This window comes from Colletotrichum gloeosporioides (genome assembly GCF_011800055.1).
Source record: "Colletotrichum gloeosporioides strain Lc1 chromosome Unknown consensus_42, whole genome shotgun sequence".
Taxonomy (NCBI): domain Eukaryota; kingdom Fungi; phylum Ascomycota; class Sordariomycetes; order Glomerellales; family Glomerellaceae; genus Colletotrichum; species Colletotrichum gloeosporioides.
In genome coordinates, this window is record NW_025544687.1 from 68,222 (window position 1) to 87,952 (window position 19,731).

The 19,731-nt window shown below is 54.0% G+C and overlaps 5 protein-coding genes across 5 annotated transcripts; 2 read left to right on the top strand and 3 right to left on the bottom strand.

Annotated features, from left to right (window-relative positions):
* Nucleotides 1–401: 401 nt before the first annotated feature.
* Nucleotides 402–842, bottom strand: GCG54_00002785 (Methylated-DNA--protein-cysteine methyltransferase; the record flags this gene model as incomplete). The annotated part of the gene is made up of 1 exon (XM_045402868.1): nucleotides 402–842. One exon carries the CDS (start codon nucleotides 840–842, stop codon nucleotides 402–404), a length of 441 nt encoding a protein of 146 aa, XP_045264599.1.
* An 864-nt stretch (nucleotides 843–1,706) lies between these two features.
* On the bottom strand, nucleotides 1,707–2,911 carry GCG54_00002786 (Ubiquitin-like modifier HUB1; the record flags this gene model as incomplete). Its single annotated transcript, XM_045402869.1, has 3 exons — nucleotides 1,707–2,420; nucleotides 2,559–2,743; nucleotides 2,797–2,911. 3 exons carry the CDS (start codon nucleotides 2,909–2,911, stop codon nucleotides 1,707–1,709), a joined length of 1,014 nt encoding a protein of 337 aa, XP_045264600.1.
* Nucleotides 2,912–3,901: 990 nt separating this feature from the next.
* On the top strand, nucleotides 3,902–8,050 carry GCG54_00002787 (uncharacterized protein; the record flags this gene model as incomplete). The annotated part of the gene is made up of 5 exons (XM_045402870.1): nucleotides 3,902–4,032; nucleotides 4,082–4,305; nucleotides 4,354–4,489; nucleotides 4,537–6,379; nucleotides 6,500–8,050. The coding sequence occupies 5 exons, from the start codon at nucleotides 3,902–3,904 to the stop codon at nucleotides 8,048–8,050; spliced, it is 3,885 nt and encodes a 1,294-aa protein (XP_045264601.1).
* Nucleotides 8,051–8,567: 517 nt separating this feature from the next.
* Nucleotides 8,568–10,566, bottom strand: GCG54_00002788 (ATP-dependent rRNA helicase SPB4; the record flags this gene model as incomplete). Its single annotated transcript, XM_045402871.1, has 3 exons — nucleotides 8,568–10,295; nucleotides 10,345–10,447; nucleotides 10,502–10,566. The coding sequence occupies 3 exons, from the start codon at nucleotides 10,564–10,566 to the stop codon at nucleotides 8,568–8,570; spliced, it is 1,896 nt and encodes a 631-aa protein (XP_045264602.1).
* A 1,626-nt stretch (nucleotides 10,567–12,192) lies between these two features.
* On the top strand, nucleotides 12,193–13,401 carry GCG54_00002789 (CTP-dependent diacylglycerol kinase 1; the record flags this gene model as incomplete). The annotated part of the gene is made up of 1 exon (XM_045402872.1): nucleotides 12,193–13,401. The coding sequence occupies one exon, from the start codon at nucleotides 12,193–12,195 to the stop codon at nucleotides 13,399–13,401; it is 1,209 nt and encodes a 402-aa protein (XP_045264603.1).
* Nucleotides 13,402–19,731: the final 6,330 nt, after the last annotated feature.

Here is a 19,731-nt window from a genome sequence, read left to right on the forward strand (position 1 = left end):
AACTATGCCCAGGAAGTTGACTATAGTGAAGGAAGAACTTTGGTTCAGTCAGATAATCGCACGATTGAGAAGTGGTAATGTGTGTACATGACGGCCGACCTGTGCCATATTGCCAAGGAATCTCGCCGCGATCTTGCATGAAACTTGCTTCATGACTTGCCATATTGGGCAACCGATCCCACCACCGGGTCGCTGGAAAGCATCGAAGCTCTTTCAATGCGGGCAACACAAATTCCAGAGTTGGCTTGTTCTTTTACACACTAGCTGAGTTTTGCGAGGAAAAGTTGTACTTTACCCGGAGCCATTCATAAGAAGATACGACGAGGGTGTAGGTTACCACGACATGCGTTTTGCACAGAATCCATCAAAGCAATCGAGTTTGATTCGAGAGTGATCAATAATCAAATGAAAGCCATGAATGGAGTCCCCAGAATCCTGCCATTCGGCCCGAACTTGATCCCTTCTTTCCGCAGAAGCGACCTCTTCTCATCCAGAGTGATACCCTCTCCGTTCTTTGGCCGCTTGCCCTTGAAGCCTCCAAGGTCTCCACCAGTGGCAATGACTCTGTGACATGGAACTTGTGGTGCGTACGGATTGCGGCGCAACGCGTTACCGACAGCTCTTGGTGATGATTTGAGATGGCTGGCGAGCAGGGCGTATGTCGTGATGTGACCCCTGGGTACTTGGCACAGGGCGGTCCAGACTCTCTTCTCGAACTGCGTGCCTCGATGGGAGGCGGCGATGCGATCGATTTGAATTTGCATCTCTTCGCCCTCAGGAATCTTGCAAGAAGTGATGTCGCGCGCTACTGGCGACGCTTGGGCGACAGCGGTTCTGGCCATTGTGGTGAAGCGGCGGAGAAGGGTGTTGGGGATGTGATGCAAGACGTCGTATGTCGATGATTTTGATCTTCCAAGAAGATATCGGAAAGTTGAAAGGATGACTCGATTAATAGATACGCAGCTGCTCCGTTCTCTGAGTCAACGGCGAAGATTTGGGGATTGTCAAGTGAAGGGCGCGTCGTCAACGCGAAGGCCAAGGGGGGCAGAACGCGAGTCTTGCGCGAGCCACGTGACCTTAACTGAGACGCTTGCTTTCAAAGTGACCAATGGCAACAGTCTCCAATGGCACTGGCTGGCGGCCTGTGTCATAAGTCTTGCTCATGCCCTGCTCATGTAATAATCAAGGGACCGCCTAAGTACTTTTTCTTGTGTTTGCACTGCAATACTTCCTGTGTATTTCATGAGTTCGACCGAGGACGACTGCGTAGAGATAATGACAGCAACGACGATGACGATCGTAGTGCAAATTGGAAGTAAACCCGCAGGCAACATAGGCGGCTTCATCATTAGCATTGAGGCAAGAATCTTAGAGCTACGCGGGCGAGAGTTCGAGGAATTCGACGCGGTACGGCCCAGCCTAATTTGCAGTATGTAAGCATAAATGTTGTTGGAATGCTTTTTACACGTAATTTAATACCTGAGTACACAATGCCATTTTGCACAAGTCTTTGCAAGTCGTTCGAGAATGGGTATCCTCATCTCCAACCATTCAACCCATGATTTCGTGGTCTTCCGATAACGCCAAAGTGAAATCAGTCATGTAGAGGTGCATGCCCAGACGTTCCAAGCCTCCCAGGCAGCCAGCCTCAGCCCCGACTTTCGGTCCATCCACCTGAATCGTGCTTTATCCGCAATGCTTGCTCCTTAATCACCAGTGTCAACCTCCAAGTCGATCTGCACACCGTTGCTGACACCGTAGTCCTCCAGCGTAAGGTGGTCCTTGAATGGCCGCTCTCCCTGGCGCTTCAGCAGGATCTCGTGGGGCTCCCGACCGACTCTCTGCGCCACCAGGATCTTGAACATCTTGACGGGATCCGAGGCGAGGCAGGGAATCGCAGCCTTCGTGCCGAGACGGTCGTTGACGTGGACGATGATCATCTCTTCGCCGCCGGCAGCAGCAGGTGCGGGCGCGGGCTTCTCTCTCTTGGGTGGCTTCGTCGTATCCTTTGAGCTCGAGGAGCCGGCTTTGCTTTCTCTTGGGCCTGAGTCGCGATCGCGGTCACGGTCGCGGTCGCGCGGGCGGTAGCTGTCGTTGCGATCACGATCGCGGTCGTTGTATCTGTCGCGATCTCTGTCTCGGTCGCGGCGTGGCGAGCGGGATCGATTGCGGTAGCCGCGCTCGAGGCCCCGTCTGTCGTCGCGATCATCGCGGTCGTCTCTGCGGCTCTTGTCCTTCCATCGGAAGCCTCCTTGCTTTCTGGGCCTGTCTCTGTCTCGGTCGCGATCGCGCCGCGGCGAGCGCGATCTTGGGCGCTCGCTATCTGCCATGTCGAGTTCGGATGGGTTGTGGCGTTGGAGATGGGCACATTGATTGGCACCGTTGGACGAAGAAGCAGTGACTTCACTGTTCAGGCGAACCTACCCACTAATTATGCACGAGCCACCCGCCGAAGCTGGCTGCTGCAGAGCAATCCGGCTTATGTAATACAGCGAAAGGTCCTCTGACGCTGTTCTACCGACAGTGTGAAATCCTCGTTCCATTCTCATCCCACTAACACTGGACTGACTGCCTCCGAGTGGACGCAGGTCGTAGAAGTTATCCGGATACGGGACCGCATCTACCTGGAGCCCCACGACCGTCCAAGCGCGGAAACTCTTGTGTGATTGCCGTCGTATGAAGCTTTCTTCATAAGGTGCCGACTCGAACTGCATCGATCTGTCGTTCGAGAAGGGCTGAGTAGCTAGAGGGTGTCAGTCTTTTCCGTTCCGAGGGCTAGAGATCAGTCGAACATACCCTGACCGAAGCAGCGCCGTCGGCGGTTGCAGCATTTACAGATGATGAAGACGGTCGATGGTAGTCCCACAAAAAGCGAAACGATTGCGATGATAGCCTCCAGGGTCACCTCCATTTTAGCGATGCCGTCAATATGGTTTGTTACGGAGAGGTTGTCGTTCGAGATCAGACTGATAGTTGGACGGGTTGACGATAGGAAGATATCCGAACCAGACCATGCGTCGCGCGGGTAGAGATCAATGAAGAAATCTAACAAACATCGACGTCAACAGGAAGGAACGAATTGCGACATCAATCCGTATGTTGGGGACTGACAGTGGTGGAGATGGTTGACGAGCTTTAACATAGGAGACTGGAAGGAAGTTGAAAGGTCACGATCAAAGCAGCCTTATATCTTCTCAAAGTGTCCCATCCCGCTCTCACAGGGAATGAAGCATAACAAAGTCAGAGGCTGCTCGCTTTTCAGACATTGGTGTGAGCGAATGGGAAAGCGGCGCCGCTGGAGACTACAGGCGTTGCGATGCGATCTCGCAGGCTGCACAGGTGCTCTGCTAGATCATGTCAATTACTACCATCCAAATCATTTTCAGACTGCGGATTGAACCAATGAGAGTCATCTGTCGTTTCGTTTCGCTCGACTTGGCCAGCTATCCGCTCTTCTCACTTACCTGCCATCGGGCGGAATGTGCAAGCGTCCCAGATGAGCTGAGGCGGTGGGGGAAAACTTGTGCGGACACTGCCTCGTCTGCCTTTCAGATACCGGGTTGAACCAATGGGGTTTCTCGCACCCAATTCAACGTCATCCTTGTAGATGAGTGTGCAGCATCTGCAGAGGACCTGAAGCGACCCATTGCCAAGAGTAAGGCAGGCCGCCTTTCAGATATGGGGTTGAGCCAATGAAGGCCTGACAACACCCACAGCCTCATTCGAATGTTCCGGTATTGGCCACAGCCAATCACGAGATGTTGGCCCGTTTCTGACCGGAATGCCATTTTCGAATAAGGCTCTGCATTTCCTCTTCGCAACACTTCATCAGTGTGATGAAACGAGCCGCAAACCTATAGCACTATTACCTTCGTCTTAGTCCATGCCCACGGTTGTAACGATGGCGCCCACCCGACTGACTGACGCTGAATGGCTTCAGCACAAACCCAGCATCAGGCGAATGATCATCGATCAGAACTTGACTCAAGATGAGACGAGACAGCAGCTGAAAGATGGAGGGATTGAGGTAACGTAAGTCTGCCGTGTTCTGCTGCTAGTTGCTCCTATTAAGTAGATTTAGTAAGGCTCAACTTGAATACAAGTTGAAAATTTGGGGCTTTCGCAAAAAAGCTCCAAAGGAAAAGAGCGATGCGATTTGGCAATTCATCGCTCATCGTGTTGAGAAGAGGAAACGACAACAGAAGGCAAGCGACGTGTTCCTCAACGGGCAACGCGTCGATCCTGCGAAAGCACGCAAAGAGATCAACCGACATCGACCAACTTCCCTCGTCAAACTCAAGCAAGGTAAGATTTTGCCGATAGGTCGAACTTTTCAATTCCACAGACTGACAGGCCGTAGCTGGAATGAGCCCGAAAATGCCCGAGTCATCGGAGGTAATCATTCGCACTCCGGCGTCAATCCCAGATATATCACCTTTGTGGCCAAGTTGCCTCCCATGGTTTCACTTCGAGCGCAGTCTTCCCCTCTGTGAGTGTATCGAGCAGAAGGTCTCGCAGCTTTCATGACTCATCCAGTGTAGCATGGGGCCTCTCCACATTGTCAGTCGCTTCTGGCAACGCACCAACTCAGATCGTTATCAGGGCGGAAAGACCATTTTTACACTCAATATCCCATGTCCAGGGTGGCTTAAACAAGCAAGATCCATCTCGGTTAGCTGTCGAAATCGGCTTGATTATGCCAGAAGCTCACAGAGATGAAAATGCAACGCGTGCGCAAGTACTATTGCATGGATCAGTAGCCGACGTCACCACCGAGCGTTTGAAAATTTTGCTCTACCAGGCATCAAACAAGTTAGCCAATCCGCATATCGACGATGAGGTTATCAAATTACTTGAAGATTCAGGCATCATGCAGATGCCTCTTCAGCTGGGGAGGATGATGGACACGGCACTTCATTCTATAGCGGAAAGCCTTTTCCAGCAAGCCCTGAAGACTCTGTACAGCCAACGAGTCAACACATCAAAAGAGTTCATGTTGAACGGATTGCCGAGCTGGAGAGTCATCAAATGGCTACTTTCATCCGGACAAAACCCAAATGTTCCGATACAAATCAGCGTAGGAAAGCACCTCACGCCTCTCGAAGTAGCGGTTGACATGAGTTGTCTCCCCTTGGTGTCTTTGTTGCTCGACGCGAAGCTGAATACAACATCAGCCTACGAGGATCCCATGAATCTTATCCAGGGAATTATCCAAGCAGGTATCAGCCACACCGAGAGAGTACAACTACTCAAACGTTTCCTCAAAGATGAAGCAATCATCAGCTTTCTCAAAACTGGACGACAATGGCGTCTGCTGGCGAATATTCTTGACGATATCCTGCCCAACTTTGAAGCTCCGAGTTTGGAGTTGATTGACATTCTCATGGACGACGGAGCGAAAATGTGTTTGAAAGGCAAAGATTACCCTGCTTTGGGCTGGACCTCTTCAAGCTGCAACATTTTGGGTTATGCAGCTGGGCTCATCACAGAATCCGTGGCTGTGATCTGTCTGTCGCACTTTTTGAGCAAGGCTCAGCAGTCAGAACCACTTCTCCCTCCGGCTTCCTTCATCACGCCAGACGTCATTTTTCATGCAGTTTTAAGCGGTCACAATAAGATTCTTGAGTTCCTGCTTGAGATTCACGTTGATCTCACATGTTCATATCAAGGAGTCACTGCTTTGCACGTTGCCGCATACAGTGGACGCCTTGAAATGTGCCAAAAGCTTCTCCAACTTGGTGTTCCAGTCGACGGCTATCTTGATTTCCAACACCCCCCAACGCCACTACACCTCGCAGCGTACTACGGCCGTCTCGAAATTATTCAGCTGCTGCACAGTCATGGAGCTGATTTGACCAGATGTCTGCTGGGCATGCAGCGGTCACGAATTGAGGAGATCGAGAGTATATATACGGAGCGTGCAGCCAGCCCCGTCGGTGCTGTCTTACTTAGCCGCAATCATCAAGCGTCAAAGTTCTTTGCCCAGCACGGTGTACCATTTCCCCCTTGGGCTGCTCACCATGAAGTATGTGAACGTGACCCTCAGCCTTACGCTGTGCGATTAGCTTTGGAGATGGGTGCTGACCCAAACTGGACGGAAAATGGCTTCACTGTACTGGAACGCTCTTTGGGGCAGAGAGCATTTGGGAGTGCGAAAATGTCCCAAATGGTTCACATCGCAATGATACTGCTTGATGCAGGTGCGGCTTTGCGTGGCGGAGAGATTTATAGAGCTGTCTTTCTCAACGATTGGGACTTGGTTTCTCGGCTGCTCGAAATGGCTCATTTTGGCACTAGCCAGCAAGACGACCTAATGTCAATACTCCAGGCCGCCATAGTCACTGGCAACCAGCATTTCATCGATCGGCTGCTCGACATGGTTCATTTTGACACTGGCCAGCAAGAGAACCTCATACTAATACTCCACGGCGCCATAATCACTAAAAACCAGCACTTGATTGATCGGCTGCTCGAAACGGTTCATATTGGCACTAGCCAGCAAGGCGACCTCATACCAATACTCCAGGCCGCCATAGTTAATAGCAACCAGAGCTTGACTGATCGGCTGCTCGAAATGGCTCATTTTGACACTAGCCAACAGTTCGGCCTAATGTCAATACTCGAGACCGCCATAGTCGATGGCAACCAGCACTTGGTCGCGCAGATTTTCACACATTTTCCAGACGCCTACGACGCAGGGGCTCTGTGTGCCGCTGTGCTTTTTGAAGATCATGGCTCTGAAACCGTCGAGCTCTTACTTAATAGTCGTCCAAAAGTCGGGGATGCGTCTCCCCTTGAGAGCTTGGCCATTGGAATAGCAGCTGGGAGAAAACGCGATGATTTGCTCGACCTACTCCTCGCTAAGTTACAAAAGCCTTCGCTAGCCGCACTTCCCGAACGCGTTATCCATAGTCTCACAGGCTCTGAGCGCGTAAGGGACTTTTTCGACACATACTATATACACCAGCTCAGCTATCACCGAAGCATGAGTAGGGCCTTTTGGCGAGATGAGCCTACAATCCTTGGTTCGCCCCTGACTCTAGCCCTTATGTCTGGGAATCCGCTCTGCCGGCTTCTTGACCATGGGTTTCTTCCTGACCGGCTCACAATGTCCATCGCAGCCAATCTTGATAGACACGGTCCCATACAAAAGTTGGCACAATATCGGATGCTATCTTCTGGCTTCGACGATTATGAAGGGCCACTTGCAACGGCTGTAAGGAGAAACCACATCGATGGCGTGAGATCTCTTTTGGATGGCAATTATTGCGTCAACGAAGACAACAGTCACGTCAGAGTTGGTCGAAGTCCTCTGCAGATAGCAGTTGAAAATGGCCATTCGGATCTTATTGAATTGCTCTTGGGCGCAGGAGCTGACGTTAATGCACCAGCAGCTCGAGACCGTGGTGCGACCGCTTTGCAACTTGCCGCAATTCAAGGTTATATTGGAGTTGCTAAGATGCTGATCGATCTTGGCGCTGATGTTAATACGCCCGGTTCCGGACGCCGCGGTCGCACTGCGCTTGAAGGTGCTGCAGAACACGGAAGGATCGACACTATTCAGTATATCCTAAGCCAAGGAGTTAAGACAAAGGGTGAAGGGCGGATTTCATACCTGCGGGCTGTAAGGTATGCCGAGCTAGAGGGACACATGGTTGCTGCGAAACTACTCAAAACTTGGCGAGGATGGACTGTGGACGACAATGCGTTGTGGGCCAGATTGCGCTCCTTGAGTCGATGGGAATGTGAGCAGATTATCGAGAAAGTTGAGTATGATGGGGACTTGGAATCGGAATTGGAAAGTCACGGTCTAGAGGAAGTTCATGGCGGCGATGGAATGGCGGACATTGTTTTTGATGGCGCCCCTTTCGGCGATGGAGTGCCGGACGTTGTTTTTGATGGCGCCCCTTTCGACGAAGTGTCTGCACATGAACTCTTGGATACAGCAAACGTCCTTGGTGGAATGGTTGAACTTGAAGATCTGGAGATGATGACAAATGACACCTTTGCGTTCTGGTCTGGATTAGACTTTGGAGTTGACGGAGTTTAGAATCAAGCGTACAACCAGGGCCCGCAAGGTCAAGTTCTTCAATCCATGGAATAGGATTTGTCGACATTCATGGATTCAAAGGATATGTACCATGATGAGCCCTCTGAGGTGTTGCGGATGATTGAATGGCTAAAAGGACAAAAACAAATAGCACAACCTGGTTTCGATCCAGGGACCTCTGGGTTATGAGCCCAGCGCTCTACCCCTGAGCTATTGTGCTTGTATTACTTGTTGAAAATGAGCTCCGTTTGCCAGTCCATGAAGGTAGTGGAGTGGGTGAGTCATTCTCAAGTCACATTTTTCACTTTGGCCAGTCCGGCTCCGCTGTGGGAACAATTCTGTGAACGAACGGTCGGCGACGACTGGATCTGATCGATGGGGCGACTGGAGAGAAGGTCTCGTGAGATTGCGTCGTCCTACACCAAGATCCGGGGTATCTCCACACCTCCAACCCATCCATCCACAAAATCTCCGATACCAAAAACTTTTAAATAATATCCCCGTATGATACAGCGCTTCAATCATCGAACCCCTCAAACTCGTCCTCCTTGTCCTTTCCGCCCGCTGCCTTGGCCTGGTTCCGTTTCCTGACTTCGGCAATCAGCTCGTTCAGCTCCATGGCCTTGATCTTCTCGTCCTCCGTCATCGTCGACATCCTCTCGGCCTCCTTCTTGCGTCTCCTCTTCTCCCGGCGCTCGACTCTCAGATCTTCCCTGTCAGTCTGTTTGCTCCACGCCTCATTGGTCTTGCGCTTCTTCTTCACCGCGTCCGCCGCGGCTGCCTTCTCTCCGTTCCTCTCCGCCTCGATCGCTGCCTGTCGTGCCGCTTCGCGGGTCTTGTCCTTGTATGTGAAGTTGTCCCAGTCGAAGCCCTCGTTACCGAGCCACTTGTCGCCGTCCCAGGTCTTCGTCTCGGGCATGCGCGGGAGACGAAGCAGACCCCAGCCCTTGCCGAGGTCAGCCCAGTCGAGGTCCTTTACGCGGAAGATGGAGGTTGTCTGGTGGGCGCCGTAGCTGCGCACCCAGCTGACGAAGGCTTTTTGAGCCTTGTCGTGGTAAGCGCGATCGCTGCGCAAGACGGCGCGGAACTTTTCTGATGTTTCGTTTGCTTCTTCGTCGGAGATCTCTACTTTGGGTTTCGTGAGGGGGTGAATGGGCGTCTTGCGGACTTCGAGGAAGGGGATATAGTCCTCCTCGTGGCCAGGCTGCAGGAAGACCACGGCCAAGCCCTTTCGGCCTGCTCTGCCTGCGCGTCCGCTTCTGTGGATGAAGACCTTGGGGTCTGCGGGAGGGTCGACTTGGCAGACAAAGTCTACCTGGGGGATATCGAGACCTCTGGCGGCGATATCTGTGCAGAGGAGGATGGAAGGTGAAACTGAGTTGACGAACTTGGCGAAACTCTTTTCTCTAGCCTTGGGAGGAAGCTTTCCGTGCAGCGGCACGAGTGTAAAGCCGTCGGGGAGAATGGTTGGGAGGACGTGTTGGAAGTAGTCCACGGCCGCGCATGATGACAGGAAGACAATGCTCCGTTGCGGGCGGGGGTTGAGGTTCTCCAGCAACTTGCAAAGCGCTGGCAGCTTCTTGCTCGCTGGCGTGAGGAGGTACGACATTTGCAGACTGATGGGTGTCTTCCGGTCCTCGATGATTCCTCCATCCCGCAAGCTCTTGACTCTGACTGCGATCTTGACGGGATTCCTTAGACCGACGGTGATGATCTGAGACACAGCCTCCGAAACCGACGCGCTGAACAGACCCGTTCTCCTCTGCTTCGGCAGATACCCAAGAATTCTCTGAATGTCCTGCTTGAAACCCATATCCAACAGACGATCCGCCTCATCCATGATGAACAATTCGAAGGTCGCTTGCGTGCAGTGGACGTGGGGAGAGGCCAGCAGCTCGACAAGTCGGCCAGGTGTAGAGACGAGGACATTGGGAGCATGTCTGACGAAGAAGCTAAGATCCTGCTGCGTCGTCGTGTTTCCTCCTACGAGCAGTTGGGGGACGATAACCGGGACGTTGGTGTCGGGGCGCTTCTCGTCCTCCTTGAGGTGCGGGAGGATCTCGGCAGAGGGTGGGTGGAAGCCGACGAGGGCCTGGAGAACGGAGTGAATCTGGATCGCAAGCTCGCGGGTCGGTGAAACAATAATGGCAAAGACGTGGCCGCGCTTCGTAGGCTCGGAAAGGCGCATGAGCTTCTGGACTAGGGGGAGGAGGAAAGCAAGAGTTTTGCCGCTGCCAGTGACGGCCTTCAAGAATTAGTCTGATATCGCATTGTGTTGAGGCATTCTTGCATACCTCTACTACAACGTCCTTGTTTCCAAGGAACTGCGGCAGACATGCTGCCTGGACAGGCGTCATGCGCTGGAAGCCTTGACTAGAGACGAAATCGAGGATCCATCTGCGCGCAAAGGTTAGCAGCGCGTCGTCGTCAGATTAGACTTGGGAGTCGTACTCGGCCAGAGGAGGTGTAAGTCCACGCCAGGACCTAGGGTCCTTCTTCTTCTCGTCGGGCGCCATTGCGACAATCGTCCAATTGAGCCTGGGGCGGTTCAGGAGATTTTGCGCCTCAAACTCGGCTCTGCGAAAGTCGTCGCGGCTGGCTGCTGTCTGCTGTCCGAGCTGGAGGGGCCGAGATTTTTTTTTTGGATTATCGATAAGAGCTGATCTAATCTGTTATCGATTGCGATGCAGAGATAAGAGATGCTCACGTGGACTTTGGCTGCTTATCAGACCACCCAGTAACCGGATTTCTTGGCGCAAGTGCCTGCTCCGACCGCCGTCCACGGACAAAGCTAGTGATATCATCCCGTCTCTCCGCCCAACCGTCCTGGGCCACCCCGAGCCACAGATTTCAGATTTCGCGGGTGCAAGTGTCGCACAAGCACCAAGACAAAGTGTCATCGCCCTATGACATGCCACCCAAAAACTCTCAGCCATGATGCCAGCCAAACGCCCGCTTGGCACTTGCACACCCGCACTAGGCGGTCAAGAAAAATCAAGGAAAGACAGTGTGTCTCGCGTCCATGATGTGATGATGCACGATGGCAGACTGGGAGAGCGATATCCGCAGCAGAATCCTCCTGCGAAGAACGACATGGAAGCGGCGGGATGGCCGGAGATGGCTTCGTGGGTTTTGGGTTTTTCTCACATGCTTGCCAGAGGCAGCCCGTACGCAGTAAAAAGCGCTGCCATTCAAATTGGATCGCACTGCGGACCCCTGCAAACTGCCCGCTGCCGCTGGACTTGACACCATCCGACAGGCCGTCCCTAGTATTAGTCGCGTGCACCGGACGGTGTTGGACTTGGGGAGTGGGCTTCGGGGGCGGTGGTCATCCGGGCCTCGGCACACTGTACAGAGGGGTATTGGGACTGTAGGTGTTTGGCTGTCTCGAACGTTATAATTGTCCATCTTGGAAACCAAAACCATGAATACACCATGGTTCATGCCGTCAGAAATAACCATATCTATTCTAAAGTAATCTTAAAGTAAAATGTCCTAAAGATAAACCACCATAACGATTAAACCAAATGGCTGGATATGCCACTACCAAGACCACTACCAAGACCATGTGGGCTTGCTAACAAACAGTGTCACCGGCCCGGCGCACAGTACGCCCCAGGTACTCGGTACCTTAACCTTACGGCGAAAAATCCTCACCTGCACAAGCCCATGTATTGGCACTGGACTCGCAGCGCAACAAGACACCGACGATCCGGTCCAAACTCCTCGTTTTAAACACATGTCACGCCGTCTGCTGACCGACCGCATGTCTGCGTGGTCTTCTTCTTCTTCCTCCCCTTACCAGCCCGGCTCAACATGCGGCGGAGACCTTCTCTGCTGCATCCTCAAACATCACCCTGGATCCGATAATCACGCCCGCCTCCCTCCTCGAACCCCAGGCCCAGCATAGCCTTAACCATCAAAAACGTTATCCACGTTTCGACCTGTACCGCACCCACGCCCGCGCCTCCCAAGCCTCCCACTACGCCGCCGACGCCCTGGCCCCCCACGACCGCCTTTCGAGAAGAGACAGCTATCTCCGGTCCTCATCTTGGCCTCTACAAAGGCTCCTCCATCCCCTCCAACGCCTATTGACAGGGGCAGTGTCTTGCTCCCCTCTGCCCCCATTCCCGTACAACAACATGTCTGTCCGCGCCGTGCCCTCGACACCGCGTGTCATCTCCCCCAGCCCGACACCGTCAGAGATCGACGCAATGTCACAAGACAACTACTTTGGCCCTACAACGAGATCAGCAACGAGAAAGCGTCTCACTACTCCTCAGCCGGTAGAGGAGAGGACAGAAGAGGATGATTATGAGCCGACGACCATGCGCAGATCGCGCACACGAAGCCGGTCCCCCATCGAGTCTCGCCGTATTACACCGATGACGACCGTCAAGACGCAGACGAAACCACCCAAATCACCCGTCATCCCGAGCGAACCGATCTCGAATGGCGTCGCTCTTAACGGCGATGCGAACGGCAACGGCAAGACACCGACGGCCAACGGCCACCTGGCCCCTCCTTCAGCCGCTCCCACAGGATGGAGCTGGCGAGACTTCAGCCGAAGCCCGAGTCCGCTGGGCTTGATACCCATTCACAGGAAATGGAGGACGTTTGTGCACAAGCACGAGGTGCCAAGAAAGGTGTTGCACGTCTCGATCGGATTCTTCACACTATGGCTCTACATTTCGGGTATTCAGACAAGCTCAGTTGCACCGTGGCTCATGGCTGCGCTGATGCCTATCGCGACGGCCGACTACCTGCGTCACAACTACGCCTCCTTCAACCGATTCTACGTCTCGGTGCTCGGTGCCTTGATGCGCGAGAGCGAGTATGCGGGCTGGAACGGTGTCATCTTCTACTTGCTCGGCGCCTGGGCTGTCCTCAAGTTCTTCCCCAAGGACGTCGGCGTCATGGGTGTTCTGCTGCTCAGCTGGTGCGATACTGCCGCCAGCACCTTCGGTCGCATGTATGGCGCATACACCCCGCGCATTCGCAAGGGCAAGTCTCTTGCCGGATCAACAGCGGCCTTCCTGGTCGGCATTGCATCGTCCTACTTCTTCTGGGGCTGGCTCGCACCGAGAACGGGACCTTTCCCCGGCGACGAGCAGTATCCCTTCATGTTCACCGGGGCACTTCACTTACCCCGCGCCATCGCAAGCGCCGTGGGGCTCTCGGATGCTCAGGCCACCATCACCGGACCGCTAGCGCTTGGTGTCATGGGTCTGTGGTCCGGCTTTGTGGCGGCCGCCAGTGAGGTGGTGGACATTTTTGGCTGGGACGACAATCTGACGATTCCAGTGCTTAGCGGAGCCGGTATCTGGGGATTTCTCAAGATCTTTGGCTAGAAGGGTCAGGGAAATAGACTGGGCGGAAACCAAAAAAATTACGCACTAAAGCTCACCGATCGCTAGCTTCATCGTCAACGACGACTAGCACACCGACGGCAATGGGCTGCGAGGCGGGGAAGGGGCGCCAGCCTCCAACGGGGGAGAGGCTGGGAAAAGGAGCGCCCTCTCTGCCTCGTGCAAACGGCTGGCATGGCGTTATACATGCATGATTCATCGGCGTTTTTTTACCGTGCCCGTTGGGATAAGAATCGGGGGAAGGCGGTCGAGGGCGGGGCATGGCATATGAGGGTCGGCGGCCGGGGAGGGGTTCGAGGAAACATACCATACTTATCATCAACGACAGGTACTTAGTCTGTACTTTTTTTGTTTTTCAATCTCCTTGGGACGCGATACAGGATCGGAAATTCTATGGGAAACCACGGATGAAGGGACGACTGCGACGTCCAGGCCCCCGAGGGTATATAATGTTAGCTGCTATTACAAGATAACGAAACAGAGCTTTCCCTCTTCTCTCTTGCATTTTACTCTCGGTCCCCCTCACCCATCTGACATGCATTTGACTTTTTCTCGCGCGATGACACCGGTTGCAAGGACAAGGCTTTTGGGGATTATCGTAGGATCCGGGGCCTTTGAGATGCGGTCACGCTTTCGTTTACTAGCGTTCGAAGCACAGGGAGATCGCCGGTGCAACTTTCAAGTTTGATCCACTCGTGTTATGGCGTAGAGGGCACGAAAGATAAGAAAAAGCCTGGGAGAATCCTGGATGGAAAGGGCATTTGGCAGATTCTCGCAGAAGAGGATCGCTGTCTGAATCGCAACATCTCGGATAATATCCAGCCAGCAGGCAGACAGAGACGAAGCATGGAAGGACGACGTGATGTTCGTCACACTGCATGGCAGCGCAGCCGCAGCAAGAACACAGACCTTGGCCGGGGCTGAGGGGCTGAAGGCTGCGTGCGCTCTGCGTGGGCTGGTGATGTCGTGCAGCTGTCGGGACTTGTGGTTTTGTAACCTCGCTTTAACCATGATTTGTCTACCTTACACCCGTATCTCATGGAGAAGTTTTTATCCCGAGCGAGAGATGTGAGGGACACGGCATCTGGCAGCTCACGAAGTTTACGAAGGAGACACACACGAGCCGGTCTGATGGGCGACACAACACGCACGCGGACTTTTTTTCTTGTTGGCGGACGGAGGTGGTGGACGTGGGATGTTGGATTGACCTTACACGACGGTCGATCCGTGCAGGGAAGTGCAGTGTGCTGCGTTGCGTCGACTTTGCCGTGTGCACCTTTCTCGTTCAAAGTCCCAGGAGAGGGAACGGCGGCGGCGTGGCGTGGCGTGGGCATGAGCATATGGCGTGCGGAGTGCGGCGTGCGGCGTTGGCAAAGAGGCTTGCATGCTGCATTTCGTCCTTGCGAAGGGGAGGCGGCCAGTACCCGGTGCAGGTGGACGGGTGTTGTTTGGAGGAGAGCGAGCAAGCGGATCGCATCGCAGATTTGCTTGGGTGAGAAGCGACGCGGTGAGAAATGGGTGATGCGGAGGGGTATGCGAGTGTATCTGCGGGTGTTGTTGGCGATGGGGGCGATTTGCGATTTGGGTGGAGGGGGAGTGAGAGATGGGAGAGACGACGACGACGTGGGCGACGTTCGAATGTAACGTCGACAGCGAACGGAAGGAAAAGAAGGGCGGCGAAGCGGGATTTGTGGCCATGTTGGTTGGGTTGAGAGATGGCGCCCTCGTGGGGATTGTCCAGTGAGCGTGTGCCCCATCATCAAAAAGTCTACCGTAGTCTCGCCCGGCCTATCCTTCTCTTGTGTGTAGGTGTGTGTGAGTGTGTGAGTGTGTGTACTGCGTGAGTGCGTTTGACTGCATCTGCATCCAATCTCACTTTTTTGCTGCTGGGCTTGCGTTGCGGTTGCGATTGCGGTTCATGTCATGGCATGTTGCATGTGTTGCGCTGTCCCACCCCTTGTCTTGCAGCAAGAATTATACGACTCGTTTGCTTGCCATGCCATGCCATGCGTTCCGGGATACAGCAGACCCGGAGGTGAGGCAGGGCCCCGTCATTCTGTTTGGAGTTCGGCGTCCAACTTTTTGGTGTTTTCCCGTCGTAGACAGCACTTTCCGCATCCCAATGTTGAAGAACAGGACGGGAGAGACAAACGGGCAAAACAAGGTTTGCGGGCTCGTTTTCCGTGCCACAGACCGTTTTCGTTTCACCCGTCACCGCTCGTTTCTCCCCTCTTTAGTCTCACCTCACCTCACATGGCTTGCCGTAGTCTCTCTCACTCTCACGCTCTTGTCCGAACCGGTACGGCCATGTACTGAGCGGAATCTCGGAGTCGATGATGGCTCTGGCTCTGGGTCAGTGCCTACGGTTGCCGTTCCGATTCACCACCGGGATGCCAGAACCGCAGAGTGGCGCATTCGAATGCGGACAAGCCTCGCCAAAGAGGTATTGGTCAACCACCACTCATGCAAAATGAAGCCCCGTCATCCCAGAGTGAGTCTCGACCTATGGCCGGCACTCGGTGCCTCACCTCAAAGCCCCTGACGTGCGTCTCTGACTATTGGCGCTCATCGATGTCAAACTCCAGGTCTACTGCGACATTAACCGGCTAGTCGAGTTCGAGAATGGTCGTCAACGAAGCCCAGACGCCGATTCCTTCTGTCAAGAGTGCCGTTTGGTCTACGAAGAAGTAGTTGTAGCCAAGTCCAAGTCGTCGACGGTGGATCCCGGTGCATGGAGAGCAAGTCATGCCCCTCCCCCTCCTTTCCCTCGCCCAAATTTCAAGGTCAGGGTACATAGGTATCTACTTAGATGTATTTATCCTCAGACCGAAAGGAACTCCCTTCCGGCTCCGGATCAAGGCCCCGGCAAGCCCTTGGTCTGGTGTTTTTTTTGGACGACAAATTTTGCTTCCTTCTCTCTCTCGCACGATTGTTTCTTTTGGAGAAGGCTCAAACGTCAGACTGGCTTGCTCCGGGGTGGCCCTGGCTGGAGACCTCATGCAGCCCGTTCCCCCTCCATTCACACGCTCTGTTCGTTTGGCATGTTTCCAGAACGACGTTCGTCATCCCGGGGATACCTTGCGTGGGGCACCTCGGATCCCTGCCGGCCAAGAGACGAGACAGAGATACATCACGGCGAACCGCGGGCCGGGATGAGGAACGACGCTCTCCTCTCCTCGACTGCCCAGTCAAGTAGGGTTAGCTGCGTCGTCAATGTGTTTTGACCGTTGTCTGTCACGCCCGCATCACCTGTGCCAGACAGACATGCGTCCGGATAACTCTAGGACATACATGTCTTCAAGTGACGATCCCACCTTCGACCGATGCGAGGACGTTTTGGCGTTTTTGGCTCATGGTGGCCGACGCCGGGCCTCGGAAGTGGTCACTTGTATGCCTCGTTGGATGCCTTGCCATGCTCGCTCACCATCGTCGTTGCATCTCAGGTTCCACCCTGGACCCAGTCGACTGCAAGTCCCAGGTCCAGAGAAGAAGTCTCATTGATGAACAGAAAATCAGCCAGTACCGGCGCCAGTAGTTCCAATCCGAGGTACGGGCGTATCATGGCGCACGACATGCAGAGCAGCAGCAGCAGCAACAACATGAAATGGAGTGATGCAAAACCAATGCGCCGCTAGATCAGATCGGAAAGTAAAAGGGCCCCCCTTGGTCGCCCTGTCCTGGGCTCGTAACCCATGACATTAGGCAGATGGGGGGCGTTGGTGGTTGAGGGAAGTCCCCGTCCCAGGTGGTGATGCAGGTGGTGATGATGCCGGTTCACCATTGGGCCTCCCTCTTGGGGCTTGGGTTTGGGTACCTCTGCCTTACGGTAAGGTCGAATTTTGGGCTGCCTCTTCTCACTCACACGCGGCCGGATTGTCAACCGTCGACGGCTGACGATGACGGATGTGGATGTGGGACTTGGTTGGGTGCCCAGAGAGAGAGACCTTGAAGACTTACACCGCCGCTCTTGGGACTTGCAGGTGTAAGATTGCCCCAGGTTGCTTGCCTGCGTCTTCGTCTCCGTTCTGCGGCAGCCTTTCAAACTGACAAGAGAGGAGAGAGGGAGAAAAAACGGTTCGTGTCCTGACTTGTGTAATTTCGGGTTTTCGAGGTTTGCATCTCTGAAGCTCCATCTTCTCGCATATCGGCCTCTGGAGATGCATTCACACCCCCAGTCGTATGAAACTTTCGAGGGACTTGGGAAAACTTGGGGATGGAGTTCCCCCCATCGCCCCCCTCCCACCTTGCATCAGTGATGGATGCTCAGAGGGGCGAAATCCAGCAAGTCGGCGCCGCTTTTCTGCATTTTTAACCAATGGAAAATACAAAAACTCCGTCGATTAAGCCGACGAAGGACGCCCTGGTCAACCTTCTGCATCAGTGCATCTCCATCAGGCCGGGGTGGTGGTGCAGGGATGTCTGGGAGCCCTGCCGGAGCCCTGGACGGGTTCCAAGACTGGCAAAAGCTGGGAGTCTGTTTTCTTTTGCACCAATGGAAAATTCAGAAAATGAACAGATATCGAGTCAATCAGCGAGGGGGAGAGGTCACAGGTAGAGTGTCAAAGAGTCGGTGGGAAAGGTGACCAGAAGCCAGGAGGCCCAATTGGGACAGGCAGCCAGCGGTCGACCACACAGGATGCGGTAGAGACGAAGAAAATGGAAATAAAAATATTATTTGGCTAGAGGGGGGGAAACTAAAAAATTAATTGCTCTTTTTTTCGACCCAGGAAAGACAAAGACAAAAAAAGGAATTAAATAAAAACGGTCATGGTTATCACCTTGACAACGCATCACCACAGAAAATGCCCGAATCTGCTGCACTTCTGCCTGACCTGACGCCAGGGTCAATCAAGTCAACCACCACGGGATACATCACTCCCTCCTTGTCTGCAACTCCAATGCGCATCCGCACGGCAGAACGCAACATTGCCGTTTTGAATGAACAATTTGGCTTCGCCAAAAGTCAGGTTTCCCAAGGTCCGATCAGCGTACATACAAGGGGGCCCCCCATCATTTTTCCCGCATTCCCGATTCTTCCAAGGTGGTTTCTGTTGCAGTCCAACGAGACGACGACACGAGCCGGGTGGGAGTGGAAATCCCACGCTGCTTTTACAAATGGAATTGAAGCCGTCAAAAGGTACTTTTTTCTTGGCATTGCTTGAACATTGACCTGGTTCTGTTACCTTGTTTGTTCTGACCTCTCGTCCTCTCTCTGTACCTGGTCGTACCGTCGAAGCACGCAGACAGAAAAGATATGGCGGCCACGTTGGAAAATACATGCCAGGAACGCCAGGTTCGTTCGCAATTGCGAACGAAGGAAACGGAGAGAACAGACAGGCACACATGGGCGCACACACACACCCTGGACCTCACTGAGCTGCCCCCGTTACATTCCCATCCCAAGCCGTTCTTTTCTCGACTTCTGTCCTGATCCAACCCGCCCTGCCCTGCCCTACTCTACCTTATCCTGTCCTGTCCTCTTCCATCCCGGCCCATCCTCCGCCCTCGTGGCCTCCTCTCTCGTTGGGCCATAGTTTCGATCAACGCCGGGCCATACCTTCCCCGTTGGTCCTGGCTCTGTTTGACTCTATCCTGACGTTTCCGCCTTGTACCTCCCCAGGCCCGAGGTTGCTTGCTTGCTTGCTTGCTCGCTCTCTCTCTCTCTCATTCTCTTTGCAACCCACATTCCTCGCCCACAGTATTCCATTTCCTCCTCGCCCTCTCTCCATCCGTCACGAATCAGAACGCACCCCTCCCCGGTAGGAATACCTTCCATGGCCCCCGTCGGCTTGCGTCTAACTGGGTCGATGGAAACGTTCGACCCGCACGGCCTCCGTCATACTCCCATCCACGGCTCATGGCGTGGCCCCGGAAGGCCGTCATCGTTCGACCCGGAAGCCCTCGACGACCTTCCGTTTGCCTTGCTTCCGAAGCCTTCACCTTCCCCCCTCCAAATGTCTTAGATCCACGCCTCACACTTCAACACCACCTCCCTCATCCCAAGCTAAAGCAACCTCTTCCCATCTTGACACCGCACGGGCGTGGGCGGAAAGAGGTCCCAGGGAAAGGAACCCTTCACGCCATGGTCCATGGCCCACGGCCGCCGTCCCCGTCCCCGTCCCTGCCCACAGAGCCCCATGCCCCTGGCTTGCAGGTGCATCCACCCTCTCCTTGCCTTGCCTTACCTTAGCTGGTTAAAGTAGTTCGGCGTGATACCTGTCGAGATGTACCTCCCCTGCCCTGTCTTGCCCGGCGGTCCATCAAAAAAATTAAGAAAAATTGTGTCTCTGTCTATCTGCAGAGCCCTCCGTC